The sequence below is a fragment of the Cyprinodon variegatus genome, unplaced genomic scaffold (genome assembly GCF_000732505.1).
Source record: "Cyprinodon variegatus isolate N-32 unplaced genomic scaffold, C_variegatus-1.0 Scaffold347, whole genome shotgun sequence".
Classification (NCBI taxonomy): domain Eukaryota; kingdom Metazoa; phylum Chordata; class Actinopteri; order Cyprinodontiformes; family Cyprinodontidae; genus Cyprinodon; species Cyprinodon variegatus.
This window is the reverse complement of record NW_015150800.1, coordinates 603,374-619,305: the sequence shown is the minus strand read 5'-3', so window position 1 is coordinate 619,305 and position 15,932 is coordinate 603,374. Positions and strand designations below refer to the sequence as shown.

General features: G+C 37.2%; 1 protein-coding gene across 10 annotated transcripts in view; it reads right to left on the bottom strand.

Annotated features, from left to right (window-relative positions):
- The window catches only part of LOC107091684 (catenin delta-2-like), a 196,579-nt gene that overhangs the window by 75,484 nt on the left and 105,163 nt on the right, over nucleotides 1–15,932 (bottom strand). For 6 of the 10 annotated variants that reach the window (XM_015385751.1, XM_015385753.1, XM_015385757.1 and 3 more), the window contains 5 exons: nucleotides 7,768–7,919; nucleotides 7,468–7,641; nucleotides 6,245–6,390; nucleotides 3,069–3,319; nucleotides 419–550 (listed from right to left, as the gene is read on the bottom strand). In XM_015385751.1, the coding sequence (XP_015241237.1) occupies nucleotides 419–550; nucleotides 3,069–3,319; nucleotides 6,245–6,390; nucleotides 7,468–7,641; nucleotides 7,768–7,919 (855 nt within the window). The remainder of the gene's footprint in view (nucleotides 1–418; nucleotides 551–3,068; nucleotides 3,320–6,244; nucleotides 6,391–7,467; nucleotides 7,642–7,767; nucleotides 7,920–15,932) is intronic. The other 4 variants (XM_015385752.1, XM_015385755.1, XM_015385756.1 and 1 more) reach the window with 1 other exon arrangement.

The following is a 15,932-nucleotide window of genomic DNA, read 5'->3' as shown; positions in this document are numbered from 1 at the left end:
TTAGTTAATGATTAGTTGATAAAGCTAGATAAGCTAATTGTTAATGTAAGATGTTTAAATCTCAAACTAGAACAACAAAGGTTATAGAATAACTATCTTAAACTGAGTTCTATTGTTTAATATGTGATAAGCTCCTTGTCTAAAATTTTGATTTGCCATTCATTAATTTTAATTTGGCGACTAAATTATTTAAAAACTGTTGACATGCCAGTTTTGTGTCTCATGTTAATGCATTTCTGTTTACCTCTGGCTCCATTCCCTGTATACTGTGTGGATTTTCTGCTTAGCCTCCATGTGTCAAGCCTCCTGTTTGTTTTCCCCCTCCTGTCTTGTGGGATTTTGTTATATAGACTCAGTGCTTGTAGACATCTCCTCTATGCCCAAAACACACAACCTCTGTCAGTATATGTCCGCTCACCTTGTCCTCTAAGGTTGGGTTTGGTGTAGACTCTGTCCTCATAGATAGGATCAATGTGGTGCTCAGGAGACTGAAGGGGCCGCAGTTCAGAGCCCAGGTGACTGTGCTGGCTGCTGTATGAACCCCTGGAGCCTGGAAGAGATGAAATAACTGTCATTAGACAAACTTTATCTGATGTGTAGAAATATCTTTGATGAATATTAATAAACAGCTTTATGTTGTATTGAAAGACAATTAGATATGCTTTCACATTAAATAAGTGAAAAAAGTCTTTTTTAGGGATAATTATATGCAACAAATACAAAAAGCAGCTATATAAATGTAATAAAAGCCAAATGCACACAAAAAACATAAAATGCCAGAAACATGTTTAAGCTCTCCTAGTTAAGACATGTACAGATGCTTGAATTACAATTTATTTTATATTTTAAGCTCATTCTTATACTTAAATTTGAAAATTTAAAAGTAACAAAGTCCAGTCTATTCAGTGGAGATAATCCCATATTTTCTTTTGAAATCTCCAGGATTCTGTAGGATCCAATAATCACCCTGGGCATTATTTAAGCCTTAACATATTGGCCCATTAGTTTAGCCTATGACCACCAGAGTTGGGTAGAACTTGTATTTATCTTCCCTTTTTACATGAGAAATATATTTCCAAAGGAGATGTAAGGCAAGTTTCCCATGCTGGCTTTTAAAGCACTGCAGCAAAGAATATCATCCTGTTGTCACAATGTCTTTAACAATAGTTGGACAACACTGACTTTTGGCAGCACTATCAGAAAAAAAATATGTATTTGTAATTGTATTTGTGCATACAGTGGATGATCTGTGTTGCTGTGTTTTTTTTTTGTTTTTGTTTTTTTTTTTTAACCTCAAAAATCCCCAATAACATTTTTAGAGATTGTGGTACTAAAATCCAGAGAATATAAATGAAAAATATGGTTGATTTTGGAGCAAAACTGCTAATTGGATATTCAGTCGTTCCTCAGCATATCCGACAAACATAACATAACATCCCAGAAAATGGTTTACCAAAAAAAAAAAAAAGCTTAAAACCCACTTTTTTAAATTAGCATTTAATTCTGACTAGGATAATGCTGTCTCTTAGATGTCCTCTTTCGGTGTGCTCCTTTCTATGCACCTCTGGAAGGCTTTTAATGTCCTGCAGCGCTGCACCACTACAGCACTTTTAATTGTATCTGTATGTTTTATATGTGTTATGTATTGTTTTATGGCTTTGTTGTAAAGCACTTTGGGTACCATTTGGCTATTGTAAAGGGCTATACAAATAAATTTGATTGATTGATTGACCAGACCAAAATCTTATAGAAAACAACAAATTTGCAGAACAATGGAGATTGCCCTACACACCTGAATCAAATGGCTTGAGTTTTTCTTATGCATAAAGTCAAGCTCTACAGTGCTCTGATAATTCGCTAATGATTTAGTCAGATAGGTTGATCCAGAGATGCATCTAAAAGTTGCAAGATTCTGCCCCTCAATGACTGGAGTCTGAGACCACTGATGTACTTAGATTTTTGAGAAACTGCCAAACATAATTTCTCTGTATTTTTAACTTTGTAAAATGTTCAAAGGTGTGAATACTCTAAGGATGTATTCAGACCAGAAAAGTAACTTGGTCCACTTGTTTGGCCAGGACGAATAGCAGACTTTATTTTTCATTAGGTCCAGGTTTGTATATGAATTGAACCTTTTGAAAGAAGACTATAACTCACATTGAAGCCAGCTGTGTGAGGTTACTCCCGTTGGTCTGAAATGAATGCATATCATAGACCAGGAAATGGAGTAAAACTGCTATGGGAGTCCTACATGCAGCGCTTCTGTTTTGCATATTTCTGTTTTTATTAAAGCTAAAACATTGTTGAAAGAGTCAAGAGCAGCTCATTCAGTATAGACTTCAAGACTTTTTATTTGAAAATCTGTAATGCTTCAGGGAATGCAACCTTCAAGCTGAGGAAGATCCACCACTTGCTGGCAGCAGTGTTGCTAAGCAACAGGTAGCTCGAACAGGTATGCTTTTGATACTCGATCACTACTAAAGTGGCTCTGTAAGTCCATGAGATGTATGGTTTCTGTATTTGGGTTTCTGTACTGGTTTGCATTTATTTATTTCTTCATTAATTTATTTTAATGGTTTTTACACGTCTTTAAGAATGGTTTCAATAAATATGACCACCAAGGGATTGATTTTAAAAAGCATCAAGGACTTATTTTTCATACAAAGACAAAAAAAACAAAAAAAAAAACACAATGGATCTATATTAATCCTTCATTTATGATCTAAAAGATTTTGAATAATCATCAAGTGCGTTAAATCAGACATTATGTAGCACATGTTTACTATCATAACTTTGTCCCCAAGCTGCTGAACATTAATCACACATGGATGGATATTGGGCTCATGTCACATTAACTAGCAATCATTAAAATGAAAGAAAGCCCTTAAGAAAATCTATTAATTTGATGAGATCATAGATGAAAAGGAGTTTCCATGAAACAGAAAGTGTGTTAGCAGGAAAGGAGGGAAAATGAGCCACACAATCTTAACTAAAGTCCAAAACAGATGAAGATGTTTACTTGTCATGACCAACACCAACATTTAGAAAAGAAATGAAATTGCCTTGACCTCTACCTGCCAGGCTCCCAGGCCTTTGCAGGGTTGCATTGGCGTAAAGCTCGTGGGAAATCTTGTAGCTGTCCGCTCCGATGTGGTGCAGCATGCGCTTGGTGGGTGACAGGGTGGCGTAGCTTCCCACAGCCGAGCTGAGCTGGTGGATGGGGGATGAGGTGTGATTCCCGCCGGGAGAGGTGGCCATGGGGAGTGGTGAGGAGGAACCAGCGGCGCCCGATGCTACCATATTAATAGGCGATGAAGTGCTGCAGAAACGACATAAATATATTTTTTATATATTTTATCTTCTGCAGCATAAGTATCCAGAACAGATTCATGGATTTGAAAAGCAGGTCTGAACAGAAACAAAGTGCTTCCATCCTTTCCAAACACTGAGGCTATTTTTACTTGAGTTTTTTTTCTTCATTATTAAACATTATGCATACTCAGTATATGAAATGCAATAGAGAATAACCTAGAAAACCTCACTTACTTATTGATTCCTATTTACTAAGAGACTGACACGTTGCAGGTAAATACTTTCTTCATTGTGGAAACTGTTACAGTGTTTGCAAGTTTGCTATTTTATCCGATGGCTAAATTCCCTGTTACTGAGGTGGTATAAGTGAAATTGAAGCGCCGAAATTTAAAGGTAACACTAAGAAAATGGTTATTATTTTTTCAGAACACATCTGACGTTCAATTAGGCTGAAAAAGAGAGAGACAATGTTAAAGGAGATAAACAAGAAGCTAAATTGGAATATGGAAAAGCTAAGTCAATTTGTCTTCCATTGAAATCCTTTTTTTCGTCTCATGTTTACAGTAAATAGCTACTTTCTCCTAAAAAATAAATATGGATGCTGTTTTTTAATTTAAGCCATGATGATTAAACTTATTGCTAAAATGAAAAAAAAAATCAAACAAGTTTAAAATGTCAATCTACAGCTAAAGAAAAAATAAACAAGTCATAGCAGTATGCATGTATAATAAACGCAAGGTTTTTTTTTTACATTTACATCATATTCTTACATTATAGATTTCAAAGATGAATCTGAAATAGCTAAAAGCATCGGCAGCTGAAATCTTTAAAGTTACATAGATCCAGATTTGGGCCAGAAAATTCTAATAATTGCATGTCTACGTTTTGTAGCAGTTATTATAAATTAGTACGTTCTTATAGCACAGAATCAGAATGAGTAGAGTCAAACTTCTTTCATTCTTACCAAATCTACCCATATCAAATATATCAGTGTTAGGGTTGATTTTAATATCATTGAAAAAAGCAACACTTCATCTGTTTTTTTTTTGTTTTTTTTTTTATATATGGAAAATAAAAGTTGTAAAAGTAGCTGATCATACTCGTTCAGTACCAGATAGGAAGGTTCAGAGTTTTTTTTGGCGGAAGGACAAACAAATTACATTTACACCATATAATCTTTATACTTAAACAAAAGCAAAATTATGTAAAATGTTATCTATTATTACTTTTTTGGAGTTTCAAATTTATTTTGAGTCAACCAAGCAATAGTACTTTTTGGTAAAGAGGCAAGATATAAAACATTTAAAAAATCTGCTCATGTAATGTATAGCTCAAATTTTGGGAAAGTTATTTTTCTCATGGTGTCTTACGACTTCTTCATTCAGCTCTCTCTACACCCACTTCATCCAATGGTAGTGATGGTCTAGTAATTATCCAAAGGGAAGGGGTGACCTTGAACAGTTCTGTCTGTCACATGGCTTTTATATAGCAACAATTTCACTAAACATCCAAACATCTTGAGTTTAGAAAAGATAATGACCTATAATTCAAATTCTAATTAGCCACACTATGTTCAATTATAGCCCAGAAGCATGTTTTATAATCCTTCACATTGTTACAGCTGACAGACCTCTTGTTTAGGCCAACTTTCCACTCAGCTTGCTTTGTGCAACAGCTTGTTAAAATCTGCAAACATGTTATCTAACAGGAAGCTAATTTGCATAGTTAGGCCTGTGAAGACTTTAGTTTGCAAATTCAGTGCATGAGGTATAACCAAAAGCTGTAAACTGACAGAGTTGTGTGTCACTTTCTTTAATTTTATTTCCCTAATGAAGGAAAGTATGTAAACAACAATGGATTATTTGTCACAATCAAGGTACGTCAAGTTTATAAATAAGGTAAATTCAAAACTAAAAAGTTTCTTCACGTTGTTTCCAGTCATTTTAATGAGATACCAGAAGAACCAGCTGTAGCTAGCGGTGGAAACCCCAATATTAGTGTCTTATAAACCAAAGGAGCATTACTCTTGCTGCAGAGCAGCAAAAAAAAAGACAGATTTAAAGCAAAAAGCTCTTAAAATCCTATGACTAAGATTGTTTTACCAATTCGAGTGGCCACGAAGCTGGAAACAGAGATGTAGTTAAGTGTCGTGGGGGGTGTGCAAAGAACCACCTGCAAAACATACATAGCTAAAACTAAAGAGCTTCAAGTGGACTAAAGGAAGAAGAAGACTACTCCCCTCAACTCTATCAATATTAAGGGTACTGAAGTGGACATTGTTGACAGCGATAGAATACCTGGGTCCGCATAGACAACAAACTGGACGTGACATTCATTACTAATGGCCCCTACAAGAAACGGCACCACCTCTCCTTCCTAACGAAACCAAGGTCTAGGAACATCTGCCTTTACCTGTGGCAGATGTTTTGCCAATCATTCGTTATCTTTTCACTAAACAGCTTGTTAAAATCTGCAAACTAAGAGAACAGATGCCAAAAAACTTAATTATCTCATTAGGAGAGCTGGCTCTGTCCTGAGTGTGGAACTGCAGTCTCTGACATAGGTGTCTAAGCAGAAAATGCTGAGGAAATAACTTTATATTTTGAATAACTGGTCAAACCCTCTGAATAACATACTAAACTCCAACCGTAGATCCTTTAGTTCTAGAATGAAACCACAAAGGGGCTCAACAGAAGCCTACAGGAAGTTATTCCTTAGCTTTTCTAACTACATCCACCCCCACCCATCCATCCATCCATCCATCCATCCATCCATCCGTGTTACCCTATTGCAGGGTAACACAGATACATACACCAGTCTGGTTATTGGACTATGGGAGGTAGACGTAGGCATAGGAAGAAGATGCAAACCATATTCTAAATGTGCAAATTACGCTGTGATACTCAAGCTTTAAGACTGAAGTTGAACCAACCTGTAGGATTTTGCAAGTCGGCTTGGTGACTGTTTGGGAGAAGACACCCTCTGTAGTGTGGCGTAGCTAGGCATGTCTGCGGAGGCTGAACCCAGGCGCTGCAGCTTGGTGGGGGATCCTACCGCCTGCAGAGGGGAGCTGACACGCTGTAATCCAGAACAAAGTTGTACATTGTTAGGACAGAGTGTCGGTCATTTTAAGTAGTTTCCACTTTTTAATTCTTATATTGTATTTTTTTTCCTTTTTCTTTAGTTTTGAGAAATTAGAAAATAGAACCTCTACCCTTTAATAAAGAGTGAAGGACTATTAGACTAAACACGAAGAGTCAAATTAAACTGCTTTGTGATTTAGTGACAAGGGTGAAACAAAGAAGAAAAAAATACTTTAGCAACAATATTCATAAAGTAAAAATGACAAAAATAATTAGAAAAAGTAAAAAACACGCTCTTATTCAATCACCTAAATTTATAAAATTTATTACACTCTTAATGTATTATGTTTGCATTTTACAAGAAGAAAAATGAAAGCATTCAGTTAAACTTTATGTTCACATTTGAGGTGATTTAATCTTAAGATGAATGCAATTCTGTATTTCTAATATAAAATGATGTGTTATTTTACCTGTTGTCACTCCCAGGAACTACAAGATACTCCTGATAAACAAAGAGATTTTCATTTTCTCTCCTATGCCAGGTATTAGCAAGGAAACACCTTATGTTTTTTTGACATAAGGTTTTTGGGGGTTTTTTTTGGTCAATTTTAATGCCTCTTCATAGCGTTCCCCTACATTCCCTTAATGAATAAAGAGCTATCCTTCCAAAAATAGAAAGGTATATACACAACAGAAAACCCTACAAGACATAAAATCCTAACAAAAGACACAGATTCAATTTCAATTCAGTTTAATGCAAAAAAACATAAAAAATAAGGTTTGATTCAATATTTCTGCGCATTTATGTGCATGCTGCATATGCTCTTTGTTAAAAAAAAGTCCCCAATATTACAGAAGTCCATTGATCTGAAGCTGTAAGCCTCTGCAAATAAGGCAGCTACACAGTTTACATAACCATGTATTAACCAAGGTATGATTATTGGATGGTCCTCACGTATTCCCTGCACAAAAAGGATGATTAATTCAACTCCTAAAAGCCTTCAAAACTCTACGGTGTCATTACAGCTTCTGCATCATCTATCAAACAGTCAATCCAACTGTCATTCTATACCTGAGCAGGCAAAGTGGCACAGGAGTAATACATGGACGGTCCAGCAGGTGCAGATCCGCCCTCAGTGGACATGTGTAAGGCGCTGCCAAGGACCTGCTGGGCAAATGAGTCTCTCTGGGACTGGGAGGAAGAGTCTGTGCCCACTAACTGGACAGCTGCACGGCTGGATGTCACCTAGACGGAGGAGCGAGCAGAAGGAAAAACACAGGTCAGGGTTCAAAAAGAGTATGAGGGAAGAGGAGGAGGAGAAGGGAGGAATAAAGAACAGCAGAAAGACAGGAGATAAAAAGAAAAGTTCACCTGGTTGTAGCTGTGAACTGCTCCTCCGACCTGTCCACTGCGGGCTGCGACCGATTCCCCAAGTGTCAGCCCTTGGTTACTATGGTAACCTGCAGCTGCATAGGCATCCTGGGTATTGAGCTGCAAAGCACTTTGAGAGAGAAGTCCTTGTCCTGTTAAAAGAAACAAAAACAATTACGATAGATAATAGAGAAGAACAGGTAGATTGTGTGCAGCTGGTCACCAAGAATATGCATTAATAAAAAAACTGCATGATAAAAAATCTTCTTATTTATCAACAAATACAGTAAATTATTTAGCTTTCTGTGTGCATCGGAGTTTTAAGAGTACGATCTCTAGAGAACGACTTTACAATAAATGTCAACAGTTTTTGCAAAACAGATTATTACTGGTTCTGTCCCAGCAGCAAAATGCTTGGTCATGCATGTAAACATCTGAAAACTGCTGCCATCTTAATTCAGCAGTGTATTGTAATGAAAACATTTGCTCTAAAAACGAGGAGAAAAGAATTAGGAATTACGTGCCAGAAATTAAACAAGTTTATGTCACAAATTGGAGCAAACTTCTGTCAACAACCCACCTCAAACCTGGGTCTCACTTCTGTCAAATTGGCTTTTTTGTAACTATTTTCAGATTATCTCTCCTCAGCAGCAGTCAGTCTTTGTAGAAAGACTTATTCTCTTTGTGGCCTTGAAGGCATTTTGTAACCTAGTTTACGTCCCACGTGTTACACAACGTATTTCTTTTTTTTTTTTTTTTTTTGATTGTGTTTGAGAGAAAAGAGTGAGCATAAATACAACCTGAGCCGGGATGTAACAAGCCTGAAGTTAAATGATGAAAAAAGCATGGAAGGCACAGGCTGACAGCTGAGGTACTCTTAGTCAAATGTCTAAGCTCTCCTGTTTTACGCGACCAATTTGTTCTTTTCTCTATTCCTCTGGCCTCCTCCTATTTTAACCTCTCTTCATTGACAAGTGGAACCAAACAAAATTTTCCTTTGTGTGGACAAACTTACCAAATAAAGCTGATTATGTTTATGCCCTCTCTTCTTCCTAGCATTTTGACACATTTCAATGCAAAAAGTATCACAGTATAGCCAAATTTGGAATGAAACTTAAAGGAATAGTACACCCAAAACATGATTAGCCTTCATTTTCTACTCACCCCCATGCTGAACAAAACTCTGGAGTACTTTTTTGATATCTCAAATGCATCTGGAGATCTGGGAGGCTTCTTGCTGTCTGCTGACATTCAAATAATGGAGGTCTATGGCGCCCGAGACAGAAAGGTCCATAAAAGTCCACAAAAACGTGTCAATATTCCTCCATACTGCTCGTCCAATGTAATCCAAGTGTCCTGAGTGGGTAGCGTCCATAATTTACTCGAAACGAAGTCATTTAGAACGTTTTAGAGCCTAAACAGTAGTGTATAGGATTTCCTAATAGCGCCCCCATGCGCGCTCACGATTCTACGGAAGCCGGCAGACCAAACCAGCGCATTCAGCTCGGCAAAGAACTCATGCTCTTCCTCAACACTGAAGTCCTCAGACATTTTTCTTTCGTTGTTTCTTTCTTTGCACAGGTAAACAGCACATTTCTTCTTCTACGCTTGCATTACTGGCAGAGCAGACGCTGACTTCCGGTTTGGTCTGCCGGCTTCCGTAGAATCGTGAGCGCGCATGGGGGCGCTATTAGGAAATCTTATACACTACTGTTTAGGCTCTAAAAACATTCTAAATGACTTCGTTTTCGAGTAAATTCTGGATGCTACCCACTCAGGACACTTGGATTACATTGGACGAGCAGTATGGAGGAATATTGACACGTTTTTTGTGGACTTTTGTGGACCTTTCTGTCTCGGGCGCCATAGACCTCCATTATTTGAATGTCAGCAGACAGCAAGAAGCCTCCCAGATCTCCAGATGCATTTGAGATATCAAAAAAGTACTCCAGAGTTTTGTTCAGCATGGGGGTGAGTAGAAAATGAAGGCTAATCATGTTTTGGGTGTACTATTCCTTTAAGCCTTAGTAAGTCAAACCTCACAGATCACATACTTGAGAGACTAAAAAGCAAATTTTTCCCCAAAAATCCAGAAGTGTTTCTTTCCTGAGAAGCAGTTTGCAGACTGCTGTGATTTTTTTAATGGTAAAATCACTGACCAGGTTTAATTACTGACCAGGTTTAATTACCTTACGCAGTGCTCTGGTGAGTGTCTTTTTTGCTGAAGCCATAAAAAAATAAAGAGCCAACTCAAACTGTGGCTACTTTGACACGCAATATCAAATCATACGTAAACTTTGCTGTCCTTTAAAATTCCCCTGTTTTAAATGTTTATCTATTTTCCCTGCATATCCCCAGAATTTAATTACGTGTGAATACCTAAAGGTAAACAAACAAATCAATCAAACTAAAACATGGTCTTTGTAGCTCTAGCCAAAACACAACAACCAAACCCCAATAAAATAATTGAATATTTGAAGACATATCTAGACCCTGCCTTAAGGTTAGAGAAAATAAAAACTGTCAGAAAGAACAAGAAGATTGGTACATGGTTTGAAAGGACGTCAAAAAATTAAATCAAATAAATAAATACTATACTATCCAGCACAATGTAAAAAATTTATCTGAAATACTTTCGTTTCAAGATTACATCCTATGATTATAGCCTATACAGTAGGTTGTCATATTAAGATAATAAATTCTAGAAATCACAGGAAGTAAAAAATTGAAAAGATTCACTATTATATGGAATGTACTGGAATATATCAGCATTTATTTATTGATAACATGGTTTGTGCCATTACATTTGAAAACAAATCAAATATAGTTTGAGTTAGTTTGGAACAATTTCCCTATTTTAAACAGTGTGACTGTTTAAACATTTCTTTCCCTCCAAAATAGTTACCATGCACGAGAATGTCCTTAGCCGCATTATAACTTCAAACAATGTCAGAAATGTTACTGATAAAACAATGTTCTGTATAGTTTCAACAATTCAGAAATGGGTTTAAATTGTACAAAGCCAGAAGTTCAATTTAATTCAATTCAACCATCTTTATTAACCTGAATCGTTGTGTAGCTCAGTAGGAAAATAAGACAAAGAACAAAATATGAAACAGACTAGGAGATCCAACATCTTACATACTTACATAAATACATACATACATACATGAGGCACAAAGACATATCAAGCCATTTAAGTGACTGCAATTCACTGTTGCTCACATATCCTTTTTAATGTTAATAATAAACCTGTTCTAATGCAAATAATTAATGTCCGTCAGATTGATAATTGCTAATTTTTTAAACAAAAATTTATAATGTTCTGAAGTCTGTTACAATCTTTACCAGTTGAGATACAGTATCAAACTAAAATATAATATTAAAAGTGAAAACAGACTCAGCAACACAGGATTAAACAGGTAAATATATAAAAGAAGAAACCACATAAAATTCTCAATGCTAAAGAAAAAAAAACCTTGTGAGCTTTTCAGCAAACACAGAGTCTAAAATGACTTTAAAGGTCAGCTTGTCATCAATCACTGTACACAGTTTGCTGTGATTACAGTATTAGTGACTGAAACATTTTTGTAAAAAAAACGCAGCAGGTTGCAGATTACAACTTCTGCTGGGGTCCATGACTATCTGTCTAGATTTTGAGACAATAATCTGTACAAAGGAGGTTTCACACCATTTAGTAAACTCCATGATCACTGCTCCTTGTTCAGGGTCATCAGTGCTAAAAAGAGATTTAATAACTATTGTCAGCAATATGTTGCTGATTGTGTTGACTATGACGATAATTTGTGTACTTTATGGATAAGAGAGGTAACAAAACATAGCCGTGGGAAGACCTTGTAGAAAGGAGAAGATCAAAAAGTAGCCCATTTACCTTTAACTCTGAGACCGAACAGTTACTAACAGTTATAAGCCAATTTACAAGAACATAATCAATATTTTAAAAAGCAAAACAAAAAACTTGTTTGTTAACATTTGAGGCTGGATGTAGTTAAAAGCAGAACAGAAATCTATAAAAATAAGTCTCACATGGGTTTGTGAACCTCAAGGTGTTTTAAAATCAAATGCCCTATAAGCAAACTAGGATAGATCCAAATGGGTAATGCTTGCTGTTAATTCTGTGTGGCTCCAAATTAGAGCAGACACACCATTTATTAGACCGATAGTCCTCTTGGCAGCTGATTCAGCTACGATTCCTGAAAAAAAAAGTGAAAAATGCGGACATTTAAGAGCTGCAATCGAAGCCTCATAACCCAGCCTTCCATTCATCTTCTACGGCTTAGCCATCAGGGTCATGGGGCTTGCTGCCCATCTCCAGCAGTCTATGGCATTAGACATGGTCCACACTGGGCAGGTTGCCAATCCATTGACTCAGAGACAAACAACCATGCTACACACATACCTTAGGGTTAATTTAATGACCGATTAACCTACCAGTGTTTTTGGACTCTGGGAGGGAACTAAAGTACCTGCAGAACACACACACACATGTATGGGGAGAACATGCAAACTGCATGCAGAAAGGCTCCAAGTCCAGAACTTAAAGTCGTAGGGAAGCGGCTGCTCCGACCGTTGCATTTCCGAATTCTCCCGAGTGGTGTCCGACTTTACACGAGTGAATAAAGTGAATGTGATTTGTCACATTTGTCGTTTATCAAGAGGGTGGGATTGTTGTGGCGGAATATTCGCAAGCATGTTTGGTTGTGGCCGGTTTCTCTGAAGTATTTTGTGACTAGTTAGCAACTTAGCGCTAGTACTGTAGGTTCTCAATGGGAAATTACATTGGGACCAAATTGCACTTAGCAACAACACTGTCAAGGAACGCTATGGACAGCTGAAACAAGAGGAGGAGAGTTTTGTGTCGGAGGTCGTGGATGAGTCTCCTCCGTCATACATTTTTTTATTTAGAGGAGGAAAGCGGGGATGAAGATGTTGTGGAAGAGGACGCCAGCGCTGCAGAAGGTTGGTTTGGTGTAGAAGGCTTACAGCCGTACATGTTTGAGCCCCTGCCTCACAACGCTGCCAGTTCTGTTAGCTCTACGCCTGCCGGAACTCAATGGTAAAGGAAATTATTCTTATTTCATCTGTTGCATATATTAGCTGCGACATATGAATCAAGATGCTATCATTGAAAAAATTTGATTGACAGATTACCGTTGATTTATGATTGGCGGAATGTAGGTGTTCAGGCTGACGTATAACTAACTGGCCTGCATGAGATAATGAAAGAAACCCCCCCCCCCCACAGATTTTAAGACAGGATTTTTTTTTTTTTTTATAGAAATGTTCTAACTTTTAGGACAATATGGTCTAAAAAAAGAGTACATTTATATACATGTTTAAGCCAGAAAGATTGGACATTTAAATATGACTTCCTTACGACTTTAAACCCGAAGTTACAGACTGCCATGGTACAGCCAGCCTCATAATGAGAGAAATATCTTCACTTTAAGCTGCTATCAGTAGCTATAAGTGGTTAAAATAAAAGTACCATAACTTAGTGTTAGCCTTCCATTAATGAAAGAAATTATTCACCTTTCTAAAAACTTCTTGCGATGTGACTTTTTCATATTACAGCTAAGGCAACATTTTACTGACAAAAATTTTATGTAATATCTATTGAAAAAAAATCTGTTCTATTCCTTCAACAAAGGTTTAACTCTCACCCTTATATTCCTTTCAAGAGACATGCTGTCCTTCCATTAAAACAGCTTCAAAATGAAAACAAGCAGAGGGAAGGTTAATCTGGCCGCCTCAAATAAACCAGAGAATACAATTGTGAAAAAGTTCTGCAACCTTAAAGCAAAAATCTACAATATATATATTTTTTTGTTCACAGTGGTGTAGTGAAAGTGTATCCAAGAGAATTAGTCTACATGTATGATTTATATCAATGCTGAAATTGTTCTATCATAACTATCCCTGTTTGTATCACTGTGATTCATGTCCATGTTTCTACAAAGAGGAATAATAGCTACAGAAAAGCACAACAGCATGTAACTCGATCCTGACAGCATGAAAACCCTTTCCTGCTCATTGTAGATGCTCCTTCATTTTAATTTTAGAAGCTCTTTTAGTGTCATGTGTTGGATCTCTTCATTTTGGCACAAACATGCAGACAAACTCAGAGACATGACAAAGAGATGCAAATGTGAGTGCATACTTAGAAAACATAACAACGAAGCATGCAGGAGAGCACAGGCTTAGTTGAACTGTAAACTGGGAATGTGCATTGATGTTCCTTTAAGTGGAAAGTGAAATTTCTTATGCATCCTCATAGCAATCCACTTTTGCTGATTATAGCACTGCATTTCTCTGTAAACAGTCTTAATTAAAGATATAAAACTATTTTTTTTTGTATTTCAAGTAGCTACAATGTTAGTCAAGCATAATGCCCCCATTGCTGCACATATGCATACAACCAACAATAACGCATAAAAAGTACAAGCATTGGCTGCCGCCTTTTTGAAAACAGCTCACATCACTGAGACTAGCTTTACTGTGAATATTAGGTCAACAGAGCCTAATAAAATCTTAGCATTTTTCCTCCCAGAGAAGGTTTAAGCTGTCCTCTGTCAACAGTCGCTGTCCCTTTTAATATAACTGATGTCATCTTCTTTGCCAGGGGTCCAAAAAAAGCACATGAAGACAAAAAGAATATTCGCCTGTTCATGATTATTAAAGAAGAGCGGGTTCTCAGCGCCGGCGGTTAGTATCTGCTGCATGGGACAGATTAAGTCAGCTGCCTTTGGCTCTCTGTGGAAAGAAGGCTGGAAAACAAAGCTTGACCACAGCGAACAGTCGCCTTAGAGTGTAGCCAATATCTCCATATAGCAGAGCAGATGGTAACGGTGCTGTCGTTTGATTGTGATTTTAAGACTTGGGTCTAGGTAGGGGTCGCTCAGTCAGGACCAACTGATCTAATCAGGTTGCATGTGCATAAAACATTAAAACTTGAGTGCGTAAAATTGCATGACCAGCTGACAACTTTGTACTTGAGGCTTATTTTTACATGGATTCACGCTCACGCATATTTGCACACAAGCCCAAAGCCAGAGGATGTTTCTCCACAGTTTTTGTTTGTGACTTAAGGTGTGCTTTATATGGCTGGGGGAGCCTTTTGGGAATCAAAAGCCTCATAAATACATTATCACTCAGATGGCAAAACACTTAAGGCTTCACTGAATCCATCTGAGAAACTCGGTTTGCACTAGTGAAGCTGAAAGTAAGGGGGTCCCATCTAAATGCCCACATCTTTGCATTTTTTTGTCATACACCTACAGGATATTAGAGTTGAGAGAGTACACATTCACAGATGGGTCATGCACTGTGATCTCATGCATTAGCATGAGCACATCTGCATATACCTAAAGCATGTAATGATGTACACTTTGACCTGGAAAGACTCCCTCATTTCCTCTCACTATTATCTCCTCTCACGCAGCTGGACAAAAAAAGAGTAGAGTGGTTTTCTTCGTGACTGGCATTCTCAATCGACCCATTTTAATATTTTATCCATTTTCTATTTTTGATAGATATTTTAGATGGCCATCTGAGGATGTGCTGAGTCTGGAAGGCAGGCATAAAAGTGCCTGCCGTGTTCCCAAATAGATGAGTGCAAAGGAAACACTGACACACAGATTAGCATGCACACTGGCGGATATCACCAGCACAAACCTTACGAAGGGTGAAGACGCTCTCCATAGTCTGCTGCTGCGCCCCACTAATCTGCTCCACAGCATGTGGCAAGGCATAAATTCTGATTATGTTCCTTCTCAGTGTGTGCTGCAGGTCTGTGTGTATTAAGGTTCTCAGCAGCATGGGCATGCACTTTCTGTGTTTATTAGTTCATATTTGCATAATAATAAAAAAGATGCACTAAAGTTTTTTTTTGCTGTATTACTTTAAAAGTGTTATAAATTGAAAATATTTATTTTCAGATTCTAAAGTGATTTCACAGGAAATGGCTTTGAGTTGGCTAACTACTCTCATCGTGTTTTTCATGATCATTGAAAAGCAATTAGTTGGTAAGAGTATTCTTTTACAAAAAATAATTAGGAAAATCCACAAAATATTTCATAGTTATAATCATATTTTTAAATTATATATCTATGTCTCTCTCTCTTTCTCTCTCTCTCTCTCTCTCT